Source organism: Amblyomma maculatum, chromosome 1, assembly GCF_055883805.1.
Source record: "Amblyomma maculatum isolate TAMU_Amacu chromosome 1, ASM5588380v1, whole genome shotgun sequence".
NCBI lineage: Eukaryota > Metazoa > Arthropoda > Arachnida > Ixodida > Ixodidae > Amblyomma > Amblyomma maculatum.
Genome location: NC_139344.1, coordinates 87,614,309 through 87,637,208, shown reverse-complemented (window position 1 = coordinate 87,637,208; position 22,900 = coordinate 87,614,309). Strand labels below are relative to the sequence as shown.

General features: G+C 44.5%; 1 protein-coding gene across 1 annotated transcript in view; it reads left to right on the top strand.

The window, feature by feature from the left end:
* LOC146203097 (synaptotagmin-15-like) overlaps nt 1-22,900 on the top strand; it is a 319,979-nt gene that overhangs the window by 281,351 nt on the left and 15,728 nt on the right. Inside the window, exons 8-9 of the mRNA XM_084588526.1 lie at nt 7,840-8,022; nt 14,436-14,471. Coding sequence (XP_084444652.1) covers nt 7,840-8,022; nt 14,436-14,471 — 219 coding nt within the window. The remainder of the gene's footprint in view (nt 1-7,839; nt 8,023-14,435; nt 14,472-22,900) is intronic.

The window sequence follows — 22,900 nt, the reverse complement described above, 5'->3', positions numbered from 1 at the left end:
TATCATCCTCACGTAGACAAAGAGAATTAGGATCTGCGTTTCACGATCCCGGGCGTGGCGCAGTTGGTTAAAGCTCTCGGCTGGGGATCCAAGGGATGGAGGTTCGATTCCCGGCGGAGACAGGATTTGTTCATTAAGGTGAAAGCCTTTTAGCCTCATCGTTGTCGTCAGCAAGTGTTACGCTTTTGCGGCGGCTCTGTTTGGTCGAGACGGGATGACACCATGGAGGTCTCGACCAATCACAGAGCACCACCACAGTATGCGCGAATGCGTGCCTTATATGGGGATATGCCAATCAATGATTGTTTACTAATTAATGACTAGTAATTATTAATTACTCATGAGTGGTAGTTGCACAATATGTAATTAATAATTTCTTAATTCCTGCACACTGATTACTAATTACTACTTGCTTATTATTGAATAACTACTAATTACTAAACAGTGACAGTTGCGTAAGGGGCTCTTTAATTACTAATGCCGCGCACCCCGGACTACAGTATGCGCGAATTCGAGCCTTATAAGGTGATATGTCAATCAATGCTTAATTATTCTATAACAACTAACTAAATAAATAATTAGTAATAAAGCCTAGTTCATAATCATTAATTAATAAATGACTAAATAAGTAATCGGTAATTGATGAGAAATCAATTAATAATTACTAATTAGTGACAGTTCTGTAATCAATTACCTAATAACTAATGCCGCCTTATACGGCCATATGGCAAGCAATAAGCAATTACTAATTATAAATAATTATTAACTAATTAACAGACTACTGATTAAGGACAAATTAAATAAAGTGACAATTTCGTAACTAATTATTTACTAATTATTGTCGCCTTATACGGTCATATGGCTATCATCAACCGCTTACTAATTATTGACTAATTAATCTATGCCTAATTGAATAATTACAGCTTACTGTCCGAATAATTAATCAGTAGTAATCAGGAAGCGTTGCTTACTTAACTAATTAAATACTAATTAATGCCACGCACCTAGTAAAATCGCGTAGCAAAATGCAGCACTCACGCCTTCGCCTTTCATCACTTTAGTCGCCCAAAGTGTCCTCAAAATTTTTATTTATGGAGGTGGTTACGCGGGACAGCGACGAAGCCGCCAAAGGCAGGAACGGGCGCCAAAGAGCTGCGCTCTAAAACAACGCGCCCATGATGGGAACCGGACCCATGACCTCCGAATATGGCGTCTGGTGCTGTTACCAACTGTTGGACATCGACGGCTATCCGAACTTCTACTTTCTTGGGAACTTATGTTGCCTGCAACCGAAGCTTGAGGGTGTTACCCTCATCCACAGCGATGGACATGAAGCGTTCTTGGTAAGAGCACCGGACGCTGTATTCGGAGGTCATGGGTTCGGTTCCCCCCATCAGCGCATTAGTTTTTCCTTCTACTTTGCATTTAATTATCTTTCACCCTAAATTGATTGCAGTGTCAATTCTGGTCAATACTAAAAATAAAATTTTAAAAATAGTTCTCTTTTTGTTTTTCTAAAACTTAATTGCTGACGAACTATAACATTTTTTCTCCGCGCTGTCGTGCCCTACCATGTGCGGCTAACAATCCTCCGGAGTTAATTCATCACGCACGCCTGTGAGCTGAAATCACCTTCCCGGGCAGATAATCATCATTTAAATATGCTGATAATTAGAAATGTTGTAGCGTATAGCTATGCAACCAAACAGCTTCCCTCGACTTGTCATCCTTTTCTATTGCAGAATCAACTGCTGTCCCTGGTGTTGTTTGCATTCGATTGCACTATTAAATTTGTCCAACCTACTGCATTTGTTATTGTTTTCTTCCCTACTCGATGCACTTCTAATGCTAGTACTACGTTTGTCCTGTTTTTTCGGCTGTAATCATGCGTAAATTTAAGACTGCCATACTCTGCGGTTCTTCGTTCTTCGGCGCAAGATTTAAACACGAAAGAAATGCCGCAGGTCACCGTATGTTGATATTGCAGACCTAATAATAGTTTGCACTCGGATACAAACATTTGCGCAACGCGAGCCGCGTTTACATGGATTTAATATTAGCGCTTCTCGTAAACTTTTTATTGCATTTCATTGATGCGAACGAGAGAAATGCGCTGGAAGCGTGCATCGCATTAATGCACCGGTAGACCTAGAAGGGTTAATCGCCCCATTCGCTCCATACAAACGCATGGCTATTGTATGGAGCGAATGGGGCACATGGCGTGTGTTACGCCTGGTGCTGACTATGCGAGCACGTGCAGCCGGCAAGCAACAAATATATTGCTCTTCGGCTTGCACAGCGCGGCGACTAAGTCTACGAGTGACTTTCTGGCACCGTCCCGCTTTGCGACAGCGCAACAAGTTACTTTAAAGAGTTGGAGCGCTCGCACAAATAGCGAGCTTTATTTCCCAAGTAGAGTCGTTTGTCATTGGGCTCACGTGGAATGATTATTGGTATAATTGGTCAGCGCAATACTTCATGGAGGCCTAGAAATTATGGACTGTCAGCGTCTCATATCTTCGTTGCCCAGCAAGGCAACGTGCCGGTCTTCGTTTGCACTACATTTGAAGTAAACAATATTATACACTACCCTGTTAGGGCGACGTGCAGTTCGAGCTGCGATGTTGTGTGTGGTGCGTGCTATATTGCGTCCACCGTGGAAGAGTTCAGGGCCAGTAGATTCGTGCATGAACTGAACCCACCATTCGCTCTCCCCCTCACTCCCTCTCTCTCTCTCTTATGATTCTCCGCTGTTAGCGCACTGAATGCATGCACTGCTTTTGCCGCTCAATAGAAACTCATTTCTTAACATTAGTTAACGCATACTGCATAGTGGCGCGCCTATGTATGAACTTAGGACAAACGAAAAAAACCCTAGATACCATAAGCAACTCTAACGCAGTGAACTTGGCTGTAAAGTCTTAAAGGGAGTCTGTGAACTTTTAATAAGATCATCAAGCTAGGTGTGCGAGATATTAAGGATGGCAGTAAACTTGGCACCGACATTAGGCTTACCCCTATAGTCACGTGGCTGCAGATTATTTTTTTTTTTTTCGCTGCTATTGTCATCCATCTACTAGTGCGCATATTTTGCGGGCAAATGCAGTAAAAATGAGGCCTTTTATGACTACGCCCAGCCAATTTCTTCGCGCGCGAACGAGTTCAAGACAAGCCGCCTTCGTAGAACAAGAAAATGGCTTTTTCGTGAGGCTACGACAGAAAGGGGTCTTTTCGGCTACAGCGCATAGTTATGGGCTGAACGCGCTGATGAAAACCGCTGTGATTTATTCTGTCTCTCCCCCCTCCCAGACGGCACAAGCATATTCACCAGATAGTGCTAGCGCTCATCCGCTCTGAATTTGATAGCTCACAAAAATTACCCCGTAATAACGACACCCTACTGAAGCAGGGGTAATAAAGTTAACAGCTCCAGTCAGTTTTCCTCGCATCGGTATAGTTTGAATTTTTTGCGCCCACTGCAGAGGGGGCATCGGCCGTAACCATGCATACCGCGATTCGGAGCGGCTACCGCAATCTCATGGTTAATTTCTTTGCGCCATATCCAGCGTCTAGTCCTATACTTCGTACTGAACTCCAATCATACCTTTTAGGTGCGATGCATCTAAACTCGGGCAAAGTAATCTGCGTATGTAACGCTGCCAACATGGATAGTTGGTTTTTCGTCTTTATGTTCCGGCGCGCTGTATAAACACAGCGACTTACACCAATGGGCAAGAAGGCGATGCAGGTAACGTGCGCAAACGTTTAGCTGTTTATTAGTTGCGCTGCTCTGCTTATGTAGGCTAATAAAGCAGAAAATATGCACAAAACGAACAAAACAAAAAATAAACAAGAGCAAATTCATAGAACCGAATCCCTTACATATCACCACATCGTATCACGCTGGTAGTCAACAATTCAATTTCATTCTGCATCAGCAGTATAGAGGGGTCACTACGCATTTCGTGGAACCGACTCATGCCATTGGGTATTATTCAAAGATTATACTTTCATTTCTGTCTGTGAAACGCCCGATTATAGTGGTTTCCTCGAATATTGCCTCGCATTCCTTGTGAGCCGAGCTACATGTTTGGCAGCGAAGCATGAGACACCCGCATTTTTTCAGCCCCTCAATATCCAATTTCAATGCGCGGAAATGTTAACCTCTGAAATATCAAGGGGAGGGTGAGCACGACATGCGGAATCGACCATCAGCGGAAGTTGATGAAATGTGGTAACTGTGTTGTGTACAACATCTCCCTGCCTTTGCGGCAAAAGATACGCGTGCCAGACCGAAAGATGCATAAACACATTACTAGGTTGAAGATCGAATAAACGGCTGCGACATCAACAACCCGAGCAATTTCGCCAAGCATGTATCTCGTTGCGAGGAATGCGAGCCAAGATTCGAGGAAACCACTACAATAGAACGGTTCGCAGACGAGAATGAAAGATTAATATTTGAAGCATACACGATGGCACGAGTCGGTTCCACGAAATGCGTAAGTGACCCATCGGTTGTGCTGTCGCAGAGTGAGATTGAATTCTTGACAGCGCGACGGGAAGCGGTGATATAAGGGTTTCGGTTGCATGAATTTGCACTTGTTTTTATTAGATGTTTCAAACGTTTTGTGCATATATTATTTCTTATGCGCATATATAAGCAGAGCAGCACAACTAATAAACAGTTGAGCGTTCTCGCATGTTACCTGCACCGTCTTCATGTCCTTTAGTGTAGGTCTCTGTGTATAATACAGTGCGCCAGCACATAAAGATGGAAAACGTAACCTATATCGCTTCCAGCCCTATACTGGGATCACTGCAGCGACCCGCTATATCCAGAAAACTTCAAGTTTTGCAAATATTTTAAAGCAACCAGTTTAAGACCGTAATAGAGACTCTATCAGCGGCCAGAAGCAAGTACATTTTACTCCTCCACGTCTTTCATACCTTTACGACAGCCGCCTTGGGCAGAAAACGATCACCGCAGCGGTGCGAGCTAGCTTAGTAAGTTCACTCGTAAGCGTTCCCCTGTACAGACCTGTTACTCATTAAATAATGTTCTCTTTTAAAAAGTTTCTGAATATAAGTATCTCGGCGTATATTTCACATCAACCCTTACGTTGACGGGGCAAGTATAGCATATTACATCGAAAGCCTGCAGAATGTTCAATTTTTAAAGCGTAATTTCAGCAAAGCGTAGTCAAATGTCAAGTAGCTCCTGTATTTCACTTACATAAGGCCAATTCTTGAATATGCATGCCCAGTATGGGATCCCCAGTTTATTTACTTATCTGACATGCTCGAACGTGTCCAAAATAATGCTGAAAGATTTGTGTCTAGCAATTACAACTTTCCATTTAGTGTCACGTCTATTAAACACCACCTTTGTTGGGAATGTTTAGCTCACCGCAGAAAACATTTGAGATTGCAGATCATGTATCGCATTTATTTTGGAAAGCTCGGCATTGACAAAGACCAGTACCTGCTTCAACCTCACTTTTTATCTAGACGACTTCATCATCAGTGGAAGATCAGAGAAATACAATGCCGGACAGATGTATATAAAACCACGTTCTTTCCACTGACGATCAATGAGTGGAACACACTGCCAGCTGGCATCACTGAGTGCTGCACGGAAAATTTATTTCGGGCTTTTTTATCAGATGTGGGACGTGGCGCGCAGCTTTCTTGCGCGTGTGTTCTTCATCACTTTGTCATTGAGTGTTTTCATCCCTTTCTTCGTCGCGCAGTTGCCCCTTTCGGTGCATACTTTTCATTCTGCATTATCACTTTTGTCGCGTTATTTTCTTCGTTTTTATTGTACTTCTGGACATTATAGCAACGTTATTTGTCATCTGCCCCCTCCCCCCTCTCCCGTTTGCAATAATGCCATCGGGCGCTACAGGACTCTGTAATAAATAAACTGTAATAAAAAGAAAATTATTGCGCAGTTGTACCGGCATTGCGTACGCTGGCATCGCAATCAGCACCGCATAGAAGCACGCTAATGATTATAAAAGTTGAGAGCTCTCAGAATAAAGTTGCCAGTAGCACAGGTGGCCGCTGTTGCATTCTGAAAGAAGAAAATTTCGTCATCGGTCGTAGTTTTTGATCTTCGAGCCCATATTTGTACAGCGTCGCTGTTGTCACCCGTTAATAATTATAATTTACGACGCGCCAGTATCGGTGCGCACATTCCCAGACACTTCTAAAATGTGTGGGGGCAGCTGTTCCGGTCTCAAAGGAGATGCTCTCGGCTTGTGTGGCAAGCTCAGCTGGATGTCAGTTACCTGTAGTGGCAGAAGAGGGTGGCCGTTTGTTGCCCAGCTTTCACCGGTTCAAGACAGATAAAGAGTCAGAGTCAGAGTTAACAAGCAAAAGCTTTATACAGCAAGAGAAGATACGGATGGGAATTCACACTAACACTTGAAAGACACATCACGAAATTCACGCAGAGCAATGCAGAGCCTGCAGCCAGAACCGGCTGCAATTACAAGCACAGAGACTTCAAAACTATAAACGATGCATGAGAGAGTCAGAACAAATAAACGCCAAAATTGTTCACCGGGCAGTGTCGCAGACCGACGTCTGGAGAGTCACGATGTGGCTGTCCTGCAGACGTGCGCCACTCTGTCGCAGTTCAGTGGGCTTGCCGAACAGCGGGTCGACCCCGGGAGCCGAGCAATAGCACTTGATTCATCGCAACACTCGCTGCAACACTGGCTGTAACACAGGCTAGCTTGCCGAAACGAAGCTACCGCAATTTATAAGGCGCACTCCGTCTGTCTGCTACGCCGCGCCAATGCAGGCGCGTGAAAAAACGCAACTTCCACTGTATAAGCGTCCTCTCCTCCTTCCGCCAAGGTACGCGTTGTCATTGGTCAGCTTCGGTCGAACATTTTAGAGACATCCAGCTGCTTTTCCTGCGGGCGAGTAATCATTGCCGCCGAGTGACGAGAAGGTGGTGACGGTGATGCGTGCAAGCTACGCGCGGAAGAGACTTTTCTCCAATGCTCTAGAACGTTCTGCGCAGACGCCGCGCTGCGCAGAACGCTGAGTTAACGAAACGTGGGCCAATTTCGTGACAGCTGTTGATGTTTATTTCTGCATACACACAAACATGGCAAATGTTTCCTACATGGAATGCTTGAAGCGTTGCACTTCAAAGAGAATTGCTGCCGCATGATGATCTCAACGTGTAGGAAGGAAAATGGAACTGCAGGTATTCATGGAGTGTTCTTCGCAAAGAACAAAGAGCAATGAAGTAGTCAGAACGGTCATTTGTTTGGATGAGAAAAGCAATCGATTTCCGCATACGAGAGGCACCTTAGCGGAAACGTAACTGAGGCGTCGTCGACTCAACGTGAACGAAATTTCAGAGAATCGGTGCACTCATATCTCACGCCGCACTTTCTTAATTCCAATGGATGACGCTCCTAAAGCATTAAGCGTACGTGATTCGGCTTTTTTACGCTCGCTGCCTTAAAAGATATCTTAGCGAGGTATATAGCCGACTCTCTGCTGTTATTTTTCTCGCACCGGTTCTTATTTCCTCTTCTGAGCTAAAATTGGATGATAGAAATCATTTTAATATCTATGCTGAGAATTATATACCTAAAAGAAGTGATTGCTCAAATCGGGAATGAAAAATTCGAACAAAAGGGGAAGAAAAGGTGGAGGATTTGTGCGTTAGCGCGTTTTAGTTCTATTCATACATTGCTGGAGACGAAGCAGGGAATTTACGCTGCGTTAGACTTGTACGCGCCGTGTATGTTTACACCTGTGGACGACACAGTTGGGTTGTTGATGCTTGAATCGGTGTCTTTCTTTTGGCAGACACGCAGGTGAAGGTGACTTTCCTCCTGGAGAACAAAGCGGTCAAGAGCAAGAAGACGTCCGTGTGCAAACGCACGTCGGAGCCCAAGTTCATGGAATCATTCGCGTTCCGCCTGACCCCTGCAGGACTGAGTGCTGCCAGCGTCATTCTCAAGCTCACCTGCTTGGCGCCACCTTACAAAGGTCAGCGCGCTTTCTATGGGCAAAGAGGGACGCCTAAATGCCACGCGCTGAGCAATTTTGTCCGCCGTTCGTGGAAAGGCAATCAGGCCGATCGTACAATGTGCTTATTTGCAGACAGAGCGGCGTTCGGAGACTGCAATCGCGTGCCTCCAACCGAAAGCTCTGCAATCTATAGCGTGGGCGGCTGAGCCACCAGTTAACGAGTATGGAATCTTCACTAAAGGCAGCCAGGGTTTGCCAGGAGGTAAAATACAGCTAGAGCAGACAGGATGTTCGTTTTGTTTAAGCTGCCTTTAAGCGCTCCTGATGTCTGTTTCCATTTGTCTAAATGTCATTTTGTTTGGTTTGGTTTGATTCATGGCGTTTAACGTTCCAAAGCGACTCGCTATAAACGAAGCCGAAATGGTAGGGGAGGGCTCCGGAAATTTCGAGCACTTGGGGTTCTTTAACTTACACTTACATCGGTCTCGCGGGGCTCGGGCTCTGCTCTCAGAGCCAAGCGCCACACCGCTAGCTCGGTCCATAGCAGTGACCGCGAAGAACGACACACCTGAGGCCCAGCCAGCGGGCCAAGCTGTTTATTGGGAGCGCCCAATATTCTTCCTCGGTGTCATAGGAGGATCCGCGCGCTCCGGCGTCGCGGCGTCGTGGCGTCGTCTCCCCGCTGCAGAGATGTCTGTCCTCTCGAGATGAGAGAGGAGGTGAAGTAGGGGCCGCCCGACGCGCTACGGCAGTCCCTCTCAACCCACCCTTTTCTCCAGTAGATCCGGGGGAAGGAGGCCGGGAGGGGAAAGATGAAAGCTCCCCTTGAAAGAGAGAAAGAGAAGGTGGGGGGTTCGCCGCGTTGTGTGGGCGAAGGGAATGTTGAATTCCTACAATCTCAAAACCAGCAACCAGAGTGACGCGACATAACGTTCCCAATCGCTAGAAGAATATCGTTTAAACATAGAGCTTAAAATATTGTTTGTTTGTTTTTTTTTTCGTTAGTGAGCTTAAAATATTCTTTTTTTTTTTTCGTTAGCAGTTAGAGAATGTAATAATTTACCACCATGCGTTACTAACTCAACGTTTAAAACTTTATTGCACTCATACGAAACAAAACTACTGGATTTGCGGTGTGTAGTGAAAACTCTTTTTGTACTAATTGTTCTCTATTCGTAGTGATGAAAATCGTTGCCTGTAATGTATCATGAAGCATATTTTCGTTGTTAGGGTTTTTTTCCTATTATTCTGATGCTATTTGTTAATCTCTTTTTATGAACGCTTTTGCGGACGACTGCCTGCTCTTCAAGGCTATTAATAATACAAGTGATCAAGGGGTTTTAAATAAAAGTATTAACGCTGTTTCTGACTGGTGTGAATAGTGGGATATGAAACTAACGTCAACAAAGCCGTGTTCAAGAGCATCACGAACAAAAAGTCCTACCATTCTTACCGATACACTATCAAGGACAACCTTATAACTGAAACCGACGGCTTCAAATATTCAGGAGTTACAATTAACAATCACTTGAACTGGTCCCCCCCATATTCAGAACATCTGCTCATCTGCGCGTCACAAACTAGGCCAGCTGAGACATAGGCTCAAGCACTGCACCTCCGATGTAAAGCGTCTAGCATACAATTCTCTAGTTGCAATTCCCTAGACCATGCCCAGTTCTGTACCACACCCCTTTGCACCGCTGTATGCTCTGTACTTCAGTTGTACTCTTTAAATGTTTGTGCCCTTTCTGTAATGATCCCGAATATGATCGGCAGTATTTCTAAATAATAAATAAAGTACAGGAAACGTAGCCTACCGCGACAGGTTGGTGAACGTGAGGAGGAGAGGCTATAACAGAGGTTTTTTGGAGTTTGAAATCCGTTGCCTATACAAACAGCTTGATCCAAGTCTGGGAGCACAAAACCCAAGGAGAGACAGGTAAACTTTCTGGGGTAGGGTGACAGGGTCTAATGTAGGGCAGGGCAGCTTATTGCTGACTAGTCTTTGTCCTCGTCTATAATGATGGTGACGGTGGTGGTGGTCTATTTGCTTGGAACCAGTTTCAAGAAGTTGTTTCGTATATTTATGTCTCCGCATATTTCAAATACACTGTAAATGATTCCACTGCGGCGGCGGCAGTGTATATAGATAAAGCATCCTGTTGCTGAGCACGCGTTCGGTGCTTTGGTTCCGGCCACGACACGAAATTTATCGACTTTCATTTTTTTATAAATTCGCAGCCATTTAAGAGTGCGCTCGAGGACTCCAGGTAGACGAAAGTAATCCGCACGCTGCTACGGCCTGCTTCGTACGTTGTGTCTGTCAAGCACTCAGATATCGGCGACTGAGAATGACGTCCTTTGCTATGTTCAATGCGTAAAGAGTGGCATGCCCCGTTTATGAATTTGCATCTCCGGAAATAATCACCCCAGCAACGTACGATTCCCTCAATAAATAACAAAAATGAATAACAGTGGTTCAAAAAAACCAGCTAGACATTTTCAATTCAGCCTTCTGACCTTGGAAGCAGGAATGCAAAGTAATGCTACGAATAAGTCTACTTGGTTTCTCCTATTTGACTTAATTCGGTTACTGCTCTCGTTAAAGACAACAACGTCCGACGTAAACAAAGTAGTGCAGTAATGAAGTTAGGAACGTAAAGGTTTCTTTGACGCAAGCATATGTGAAAATAAACAGGTTGCGCTAATAAAGATGACCCTCTCGTTGCAATGAACTAATGTTTAATTCCATCAATTTTTGAAGTGAATGCCACCGAAGCTTTTTTTTTTTTTTCTCAATTCGCACAGCAACGTAATGAGCTAAAAATAATCAGTGGTCGTTTGCAAGAATTGAATAATCGGTATCATTTATCTCCTAGGTAAACATATTGATTTTTTATCCCTGTTATTCAAGGTTCTGAGCTCATTAAATACACTGACGGTGATCCTCCATAGAAGCGTCATCATAATTCTAGTTTTGACTGTGGTAAGTAAATGATGCAAAACACTCTTAAGGCAATATAATTCCATGGAATTGGAAAGCTATTGATTCAAGATATTTTCACACAGAAAACTATTCAAATGGAAGGACGCAGCCACAAGCACAGTCGAGCCACTAGGGCTAGCGGCCAAGCACGCAACATTGTATACGTTTCCAGACTGTGAATCGGGAAATATTAGTTTTGCAGCTGTTGCAGTCTTTTTGCGAATGCTAGGAACTCTCGTTCAGGAAACTGAATTTAGTTTGTCTAGTGATTTAGATCTCCCAGAATAAGGAGCATAGCGAGAAAGAAAGAACATATCAGTGCAAGCATCTACAGCTTGTCAACAGCTTGTAAGTTTTCATCATGAGGCTGCAATAAAAAAAAAAAGAAACAAAAGAGGAGCGCAGGTCTTAATTTAAGCAATGCTGTTCGACAAAATAAATAAAAAAACTCTGCCGTGTTTCGCAGGCGGTTCAAATATTGTTACGTCTTCTCACAGTTATGCAGCGCATCAATTATTCGCGCAAATGAACTTCCTAAACGTTACACGTAAACTATATGGCAACCCTGGGAGCGGAATACGTTTGCTGTTTACGTTGAAAGCTGGATTCGCGAGAAAATATTTTGACGCGGTCGGGCAAGCTGTCAGCTGAGATGCCTGCAAGCACGAGACGACGTCGGGTCCACCGGCTACTGGTATTGATGCGGATATCTAGGCAGCGCTAGAAAAAGTTTTCTTCCCCATCACACGCGCCCCTTAAACATTTCCTGCCGAGTTCTGGCTATGCGCCCATGCGCTGGGTCAGAAAGTATAAATACGCAATTCCTCGGAATGAAGCAGTGGAACTGAGTGGAGACCTCTTCGCAGGGCGTTGCATGCGATGTTTCGTGATCTAAATTAATCCGCAACCCTCGAGCCACTCCGTCGTTCCTCACCGCCGCTTGCGTTGTGTGTCGCCTCGGGACGTTAACCTTATAATTGACTGGTTGCGCATCTGCCGCATTACCTAACCGTGTGCGCATAAATGGCAGATGAGTACCGCTAGTCAAAGTCACGCCACTGGCTGTCGTTGTCTGGAAGCTGGACGCTGCGAGGAGTGGATATGAGGCGGCAAGCTCAAACTTTCGGGAGAAGATAAAACGAGTTGCACCAAAGTCTCCCTTTGTGGATCCTCGTTAATGTACCCGCGCTTTCTTAATCGCTTAATTAACAATTATTTATTCCGTGCCTCTGTTATATCACGCATACTCATATGCATACATTCGATACCCCATTGTGTGAAGGACCACGCGACATAGAAAGTCTCTGCTTTCACCAAATACGATTGTGCCTGCGTGGCCTATGGGTATCGTGGCCGACTCGAGATCCAAGTGCCGCGGAGAGTTCGATTCCAGTCTCGTCCTCTCATCTCGAAGGAGAAAAACTAGTTGCCAGCTTCTGCCATGTGGTTCGGTGACGTCACACCACCCGTCGACGAATGAGTTCTCGGCCAATTTGCCAGCTGCTAACTGCCACCTGCCAAAGGCACTCCCACTATATTTCTGGCTGACAACATCAGCTTTTCTGCAGAATGGAGCATTTAACGCTCTCGCGTTAAGCGCCTGCTGAACAACACCGAGAGTTTCTCGGCGTGCGCCTCCGATGGGAAAGAGAAGCCTTCGTGTTGTCCGATATGTTCACAATACACAATATAGACCCGAAACATGCGGTAACATGCTTTTCTCGGCGTGCCGTCACGGCATGAGCGCTACATACTCCAGAAGCCGATTTAGTAGCGCTTATTCGGGCAGTCAAAATTACGTTTACGTCTTTTGCACTTTCACCCAACGACTTCTTTCGGACTGAACTTAGCTTAGCTCCTAACTAATTCTCGAACGGATGAAGAAGCTGGCCTTCACGTGTTCCAGTGCTTTGCGCGCAGGCGTGGTTTTCTATTTGTCTGTTTTTTTTTTTGTTTTTTTTTTCATGGCTGCCGTGACGTCGCTTAATTTGTTCTGTTTACCACTGAACTAGATTTACTATCTTCGGTGGCTCAGCAGTATGTTTCTAGCACTGCGAAGAAGACGACAGCGAAGCCCTTTAACGAAGTTTTGTTTCTGTTTTTCCGAGAATTTCTCTTCCTGGTATCGCAATGCAATATACCGAGCGTCCCGACGGTCGCCACTTCAGTGGGCCGTGCCTAACAACTTCAAAATCAGCTCTACTTTAAAGAGGAAGTAGTACGGACCACTCAAGTTTAACATGAGGTGCAGAACGTGAATCAGGGTTTGTCGTATTTCTCATTTATTTTTATTTTAATATTTTTTTCTCAGCGCTTTCGACTTTAAACATAAAACAAGAAATAATGCCAAGGCATAAAAGCCTCGCAATAGTGCATCTTCCTCGCGCAGATTTTGTTTTATTCCTTTTGGCGCACTTTCTAACAAAACAAGGGTGATGGGGAGAGACATTCTTTAAATGTCAAGAAAAATAAAAAAGACAGACCTTCTAAGGAAAAAAATAGGCAATGTTTTAACTCTGCTAAACAAAAGTAACCAAGGCGAAAGCGGCGGCACGTTACGCTCACCCCGCCTATCTTCGTCTCTGTGCGGCAGCCTCTCGGTGAGCTACGTCCACTGGATGATTGTATTCGGCCTGTCGTCTTCGCAACCTCTGGGACGCAGACAGTTCACGAGGCGTCTCGCCTGGATTATTCACCAAGACTGCAGCCGATAAATTGCCAAGAGCTGTTGCGATCCGTTGTCACCGGCTGAGAGCATTTAACCAGCATTGAAGTAAATTGAAGTAAAGAATGAAGTAAATTGAAAAGAGGACGAAGGGCGTACCCATAGGACGACGAATACTGTGTGGCTGCCATGGGGATTGTCTGGGTGTTCAGTCCCTTCAGTAAACATTGTCGCTGTGCTCAAGTTGGGGCATAACTCTCATGCAGGAGGGTGATGCGGACAACAAACTTGGTGCTCTATCCAGGATCATGTTTGCTTGCCTTCGAGAAACGGCGGATTCCCGAGCCTACCGAGCGGGCCAGTTATAGGCATGCTTTACATCTTCCTGACAAAGCCATGGAAAGCGCGCGCGGCATAGCGTTTTGTCTCAGACGCACCTTTGTACTGTCGGGTGCGTTTACCGACTCTTTGTCAACAGATCGCTTTTCTCGAAACAGCCCCAGCTTAGTTGGGCAATGTCCATAAGAACAACAAACGAGGAACAGAAGAGCCATAAATCAAACCGCTGGGATTTAAGTGTTTGGCTATGGTCCACATACACGGCCATTTGTTTGTTTGTTTTTTATGTTCACAGAGTTTCATTTTAAAAACTGTGAGAAATAGACTCAGTGCTGCCTATGTAGATCTAGCTTACAAGCCGAACATTATAAAAGTTATGGCACCCCATAATTAAATGATTAATTATCTTTAGTTAACTAATCTGACTTTTACTTATTTTAGGGAAGCGGGCGAAATTGAAGGCCATCAACATCAAAGGTAAGCCCAGTTTTTAAATTCTTGTGATCGGCAATGTGGATCGAAATATTTAACGTCAAATATCGGCATTTCAGAGCTTGCCAGGTTTGCTTTCCCGCATTACATATTTATGAATATAGTGTCGCTCACATTTCTTATGCATCAGCTACAGACTCCGTTTATGTACTTGATGATGCAGAAGTAGCTGACACTTCGACGACGAGACCATACTCTGCGGAGCGGTTTTATAAGTATCCGGTGCGGAAAGGCCGACTCAGCGCGCCTCCAAATGAGCATTTTTCAGGTTGGCAGATCAAGCCGTGTTGCCGATGAGGGAGATGTAAAATGGGCCTATCTTCAATGTTGTTGGACTTTCGTTTAGCAATATCCTCTAACGTCATAAAATGTATATGTAAAATGTCTAGCCCGTCTCCAGTGCCGAGGCAGAAACTAAGCGGCGACTCCTCGAAAAGACGTGGAGCGCGGCTTGGCGACTTCGCGACAGCACAGCTTGCAGAGACGAAGGTGTACACAGCTGCAAAACATCTGCGGCGACTCTGCCGTCTCTATCGCTTTCTCATTCGTCTCGTACAAATTATCAACTTTTGAGTTGTTATATATACTCTGTAGCGCCAGTTAATGAAATTTGCCTTGATAGGACATGTACGCTGTAAAATGTTTGTCGAATCACTAGTGACGCAATATTTTCGCATTACATCTCTATTCTTGGTATACAAAGGAAAAGGTGTTTCATGTGTTCAAATGTTCAGAGTGTCCCGTGAGCCAAAATCCACGAGGGCTGAAGCCTATCTACAGGACACTTCGGCCGCTGGCCCGCTTCTTGCGGGGCGTTAGTGCCCATGCTATAAACAAACTGCGGAGATCGAATGTTTGCAATCAAAAAGAAAATTTGCAATTAAATGTAGTTGCTAACGTTGGGAACCTGGTGAAACCTCCAAGTGAAGGCATGTTTTCTGAGAACAACGGAACAAAAATTTCCGGGAAATCATAGCAGCTGCGATGGAGGAACATGCGTTAGCATGCTCCAATTAGAGCATTCCGTGTCGACGAATTGAGTTCATTCGCACTAATGGCAATTTAACTTTTTTGTCCTGCGATGCTTCAAGTATCGTGCAATTCTGCGTTACTTGACCCGTGTTCTTGCGCGCAGCGTGAACTGCATTCTTTCAAATGTGCGGGCTGCCGAGCTAGTTGGTTGTGCATAGTAAAGATGAAGTTAGTGCAAAAAGGTTAGACTGAGATATAGAAGAAACACGTACATATAACGATTGACAAGCGCTATGTATGCGTCTCTTCTATGTCGTAGTCAAAATTATTGCGCTAATTTCACTTTACTTGGCGCTCCTTAGGGTTTAAGAGGGCTCTCCTGGGGGAAACAATGAGGGATTGAGGAAATGAAGCACCCATAGCATTCGCCGGCGCACGATCTTGTGCCATGCGAATTCGCCGTGGTCCAGGGCATCGACTTTCGGTTCTCGCCTGTAGGCTCGACGAAGTCACTGAATGAAACCGGACACGGACGGTTTTATTGCACGCTTGATCGGCAGCAAAAATGCTCCTGTATTTTCGAGCATGCACAGGACGAAACATCGCGCTCCTGCAAGTGCCTGACATGAACCCCTGAGACCCTGAAACCATTCTGCCATGGTCACAGTGTGACGTCACACACCACGTGATGAGCACCTAATAAATAAATACCTGACATAAAAATAGCATACGATCGAGAACATGGTTCAAAGCGCGCATATCCGCTTCTCTGGCCGCTGCATTATTCAACTTTTATGAGTTGCATAATTCAGTGCTTTTGTGAAAACTGAAAAGATAAAAAAGCAGACGGCGTCGAGCTTCTGCTTAAAGGAAAAATACCTTGTGAAATGGTCGAGGAACACACGGCAACAACTGCTGATTACGAAATGCTCACTCTGCGAATGTCAAACCAATTCTTCTGTGTAATATAAGGGCCACCATCTGTCGTCATTCATCTCTTAGCATTTCTTGGAAATATATTTAGCTATGCATCGTACGAATCTATAGATATGGTTTTAGGCGGTGACATCAACATAAATATGTTTTCAACTTCAAAACCACAAAAAGATATTCCAGTCTTTAATTGCACTGAGTAACTTCTTTAACTTGATAACAAAGCCCACGCGAGTGCCATTGGAAAGTACATCTTCATTAGATGTGCTCATTGCAAATACTGACACTAATTCAATCACCGCAGACGTTTACACTGACATTAGTGATCAACCTGGAGTCTTCATGTTAGTTAACAAGGCCATGCACAGTAACAAAAGCAGAAGGCGAATAATTTATACACAGTTTATAGCTAATAAAAACCTTGAATCCTTTTGTCATGTATTACCTAACAGACTTGGAATAATGTTTCTGAAACGGCTAGTAGCGATATTGCTTACTTTAGTTTCATAACTGCGTTTAAGACTACTATATATGACGCGCACTACCCACTAATAAAAGTGGCCGCGCAATCTAGGGCTAGGAAGCCTTGGGTAACGTCTGAGTTGCTCCAAATGATTAAACATAAGAATATGTGCTTTGTGGTTTGTGGTTTACGGGGTTGAACGACCCAAGACGACTCAGGCTATGAGACGCAATAGTGGAGGTCTACGGAAATTTCGCCCACCTGGGGTTCTTTAACGTGAACTGACATCGCACAGCACACGGTCGCCTTGCTTTTCGCCTCCATTGAAAAGCGGCCGCAGAGGACGGGAGGCGATCCCGCATCCTTGGGCACAGTAGTCGAGCGCCCTAACGACTGCACCACAGTGGCGGGGTAAACATAAGAATAGCTAGTACGCACAGTTCGCAAAAACAAAAGATGAGAACTTGTTTTGCGAATTCAAAAAGTGCATAAATAATCTTACATCAAAACTAAAGCTCGCTCGAGAAGCTTACTTCACAAATGTTTCTTAAAGCTCGAGTGCACAACGCTCGGATATTATCTGGAGGAAATTAGATTCCTAATTACAGCCAAATATCCCTGATACTCTTGATAACCCATCAGCGTGATGACAATCATATTTATGGCACTGGCTTAGCTGGCGCTTTTAACAACTTCTTTTTTTATTCAGCAAGCTTCGCAGAGTCAAATAAGCAGTAGTTTAGATAATATTGCATTCTCGAAAGGAAGCAGCAGTGCATCATACCTTTTCCTTGTTCCGAGAAACTGCGCAGACGTTTTCTCGTGTATGAACGCAATTAAAAACAGCAAGTCATATGACACAAGTGGCCTCCAAATAGCGCCCATTGAGCATGTTCTTAACCACATATGCCCTGCTATTATGCCCATTTACAATCTGATATTATCTCCGATGTATTTCCGAAGGCACTTCAAACTGCTCAAGTGATACCGGTTTTTAAAAAAGACGACAAATATTTAATCCAAAATTACCACCCTATATATATATATTACCGGTATTATCTGATGGTATAGAGAACTTGCTACATGGTAGAGGGCTGTCATTTTTTAACAAGCATAAACTTTTCATTGACTTTCAACACTGCTTTCGAAAGAATCGATCTACAGAAACAGCACTATATACAAAAAAAAAAAAAAAGATGCAATAGTTGTTACAAAATAAGGAGCTAGTTGCAGGCATATTCATAGATTTTACAAAAGCGCTCGATTTATGAGGTCACGATATTCTCGTGCATAAAATCGAAACCTACGGTGTCCGCGGAAAAGCACTAGACCTAATGAAATCATACCTCTCCCATCGAACCCAGTATGTAGACTTTAAAAGTTCCTTGTCTTCAGTACAGAATATTTACGCAGGAGTCCCCCAGGGAAGCGTATTACGTCCGCTTTTATTTTTAATTTATCTAAATGATATTGTGCATTGTGAACTTAATAGTACATTCGTACCCTTCGCCGATGATACTTCAGTGTTCATATTCGTTAAATCAGAAGATGATATTGAAGAGAAAGCGAGAAAAACAATTGATGCATTAAATAGATGGGCGAAAGCAAATTATCTTAAGATTAATACTAAAAGACTAAAATAGTGTTGTACTTCCTAGAGGGGAAGGTAGTGTTTAGGTCATTTTAAAACCATGATTGTGTGGAGATAGTCGTATTTGTCAAAATCCTTGATGTCATATTTTTAAACCACTTGATGTGGAATGATCATGTTGATTATATCAGATCTAAAATATCTTCAGCTGTTGAAGTTATACATATATCGCTCCTGTGCGTTTTTCTTTCTGTTAAAATTAAGCTTTGATGTATAGCTCTTTAGCTCTCTCTCTCTCTCTCTTTCTGATAATACTGCATTACCACTTGTGGTACCACTGGTATTACAAAGTTACAAAGTAATTCCGACCACCTAGAGATCTTTAACGTGCGCCGACATCGTACAGCACACTGACTCTTCGTCGTTTCGCCTCCATCGAAACGCAGCCGCCGGCGGTTGGGATCGAACGCGGGTACTCCGGCACAAAAGTCAATAAAGTTAAAAAGTGATTTTAAGATACTTGCATACCATGCCATGCCTATAAATATTTCTGCGGTCGTGACATCCCGCCGTAATTCGATGGGGCAGCTTCATGCGCTGCTAGCGGCAGCCGCGGCGCTGCGTGCACGCGTGCTGGCGCTAGGGCGGCTGACGCCATCGGTTAGGCAGAAAGGCGATTGACGTTGTATCAGAGAAAAGTGAGCTAGAAAATATTACAGTGGCGTGAACGCCTCCACGCAGGCAGCCCTTTTTTAGTAAGTAAGTGAGAGGTCCTGATCGCTTACGACTCAGGGCAGGCGTTTGCCACATGGTTGCCACGAGATGGCGCCACTACTACTTTTCCAAGGACGAAACTACTGGTGTTGCATGGCGGTCTGCGGTTTCTGGGTTTCTCCGCGCGCTTCATTCAGGTCGTGAACATGCCGATAAATGACTCAAAGCCTGAAAATAGCACTACGCATTTTCGATCGCCGGCTGTGAGTAGCAAACGTGCATTCGCTTTCCCACTTCATTCCGAAGTGGCCATCTAAACACTTTTGCTAGCAAGTACAAGTTGCCCATCGACATGAGTACGAAGTGCACGACAGATTCTGCGAACCTGCATTGTTTAATGTTGCCACTAAGAACAAGTAAACATCGTCGATGGGAAGCTTACAAATACTTTTAACTGCACGGGCGTTCATAGCGGCTGGGCTCCGTCGCCATCAACTTGAACAAGATTGATTCGGAATTACCCACAAAATATTAATAATTGGTTCCTGCGCTTTCTATGAATTAAAACTTATGGTTGTCGATGCGTGCAGACTATCGTCGAAAATATTGAACAGCAGTTAAATTTAGTATTCGGACGCACGTGTAAAGCCTCGTGTTAGAATGAAAGCATCAAACTAGCCATTGAAGTAAATTCAACTGCTTTATCAAAGTCACTTTAGATTTCTGATCTGTAATTTTTTCACATCCAGCCAAGTGTGTAAATCCAGTGCACAACACTTGATAGGCTACTGTACTTCCACAAGAAATCAGATGGGGGCAAAAGTATATTAGCTGTTATATTCATGGTTTCTTAAGATGCACAACAAAGCCTTGGATGTGCACCTTGGAAGTTAATACTTCTTCTGACGCCGTAATACGGAAAGCTTTTTCGTGTCATATCTCTTAGTATTTTCTCCAGTTTGACGAAATATTGGAAATATTACGGCCCGAGACTTTCCAACCCTTTTAGGCACCACTCGTGACACGGAGCTGATATGGCCTGTAGAGAGTCGAGGGACCACTATCGGCTGCAAGCGCAGCTTCATGTTCTGGCACTTCTGCATCATCCTAGCTGCTTGCTGGACCGCATCCTGTTTTTCCTCTTCGTTCTTGCCTTTATTGCGATGTAGCTGAAGAGATGTGTGCTGGGCATACTGGAAACAGTTTTGTCACCGCGTCCGGAGAAAGTGACGGCTTTCCTCGCGAAATCCGCACTTCTCCACTGTTTGTTCCATGCTCATAGTCACGTATGATACATAATGGCTGCCTTGCCGTACAGACTTCCGGATTTTTCACGCCAGTCGTGCTGCTGGAGAGAGCGTCACGGCTAAGCCCGTGAAGCAAATTATGTGACTGGATTATGGGAGTGTATGGTGCGTGCGTGCGTGCAATCTTTTATCGTTCTGGTGAGGGGAAATGAGAAACGTTTCAAACACGGTGGTGCGCTCCATTGCCTTTGCGGCTAGTGTCTACAGAGCGTTTGTTCAAAACAATCCTTTGTTATTATTGCATTCTTCTAAATCTACTGCATCTTGGTGTATTCTCCTAAACTGAGAAATAACGTCGAGTTCCTAGGCAATTCGCCCTCGCAGTATCATCTGATCTGTTAGCGCTCTGGCTTAGCTCAATTGGTAGGGTGGCTGCTGGGGATGGGAGATGGTGACAGGTTCGAATCGCGCATATGTAGCACAACTTTGTCTTCAACTACGAAATTTATGTAGAAGCCGCACAACTTTCCTTTGTAAGCGTGTGGCTGAGCTTGTGTGTACATGACTAATCACTCCCTTAGAGCTAAATTAATGGTATGTTATTGGTGGCTCTCTACAATTATTTTTCGTACTGCAAGCCATTTCTTGATCATGCTAGGCAGCTTATCGGAAATGTGTGCTCTTTTCGATATTATCCCAACTATGCTCAGGGAATAAAAATCATCAGTCGCAGCCTCTTGCGGCTACGAGGCATAACAGCCGACGATCGCCAGGGGTTAGATGGATAGGGAGGAGGAGGAAAGGCGGGGGGGGGGGGGGGGGGGTTAACCAGAAAAGCCTCCGGTTGGCTACCCTGCACTGGTGAAAAGCTATGAGGGGATTAAAGAGGGGAAGAGAAAATGGACGTGGAGCAGTCACAGTTTGGCACTCAAGCCGGTGGCTGTTAGGTATCTAAGGAGTGCCCTTTATGCCTTGAAGTAAGTCGACTGTCGTGGCCACAGACCACTGATCTTATCCGTCTTTATAAGCCGAGGATCGAGGGTGTCCAGCGCATAACGCAACTCATGTATTTCACTTACAAACGCAGGACATTCACGCAGAAGATGTTCGGCTGTCTGTTCACAGCCACAGTTTTCACAGGAAAGGCTGTTGGCCGTTCCAATTTGGAAAGCATATTTGTGCGTGAAAGCAACATCGAGCCATACACGGCACAGCAACGTTGCTTCTCGACAAGCTATCTTACGGAAGTTTTAGTCAAAATCCCCATATAGAGGGTTGACGCAGCATGTGAGCTTCGCTCTTTGGCCCTGAAGATTACACTTTTCAGCGTGGAACACGGAGGAGTTTTGAAAGCGTCGCCTCAAGGCACTGGACCCTGGCTGCGCCTTCGCCTTCCCCATATAAGGTCGGCAGGGGTTGCTTCGCATTAGTCGAACATCCTGCCAGACGACGCTCACGTCAGCCGCAGGGAATTGTGGGCATGCCTTTGATTTAGCAATGCTTTCGCCTCTCCCTCTTACGGCGGAACACTGCCAAGCATTGCACTCTCGCACCGCTTGCTAATTCGTTTCACGACGCCCTACGGTATAAAAAAAAACCCACAAGCACGCAAATTTTTTGAAATGTTCAACCAACTAGCCCCCATTGCTGCTTTGTTAATTCGTGTTGTACTTTAACGCATCAAGTGCCACTTGATGGTCCCTCTTTTCTAATAACATGTTACTTGCCTGATTCAGTGGAAAATAACTTAAAATCCGCTTCTTCTGCTGCGACATAAAGCCAAACGAGAAGCGTATATCGCAGCGGTTTTTTCGGCCCTAAAGTAACTTACCCAAGTACGAATTCGCCGCCACTTCCAGTTTAGAACGGTCATTTACGGTGAGGAAGCGAGATGGATTAGAGCCTCTGCTGCGTATGTTGCTTGATTGGGCTCTTAGTCGCAGCAGAACCACAGATGATGACGATATTTAATTAATTATGACTAAATCAAGCTAGCCTCCGACCTAAAATGTTATTATAGAAAACGAACCATTCGTCAGCATGCCATGCGTTGAATTGCCGCACAAAGAAGCAACCTGCAACGCTTCAGAGGCATTTTACATGTTGCAGTTAGGAATGCAGCACGTGATATTGATAAAAAAAAAATAGCAGTGTGTACTACTTCTCGGTGCTTCTTCATTCACCGTCGGAAGTAAATGTAAGCGTGAAATTAATTGTAGGAAAAGCGTGCCACGCTCAAGTACTCCTCATTTCTGTTTCAGCACGTATCCTCTGACAGCACGCTTGAGGTTTTCTGCTGCTTGTCGCCGTGTGTTCCCCCCGCCGACGCGCCAATAACAGACACTAAGAGCATTTCATACCTAACTCCCTGTGTTATTTAGTCCTTATGAATATGTTGTAATGTTTCTTTATATTTCTTTTTTTCTTTACAATATGACCTGAGGACGAATACGCATCCTCCAATAGGTTGTACAAATTTCATAGACCCACTTCA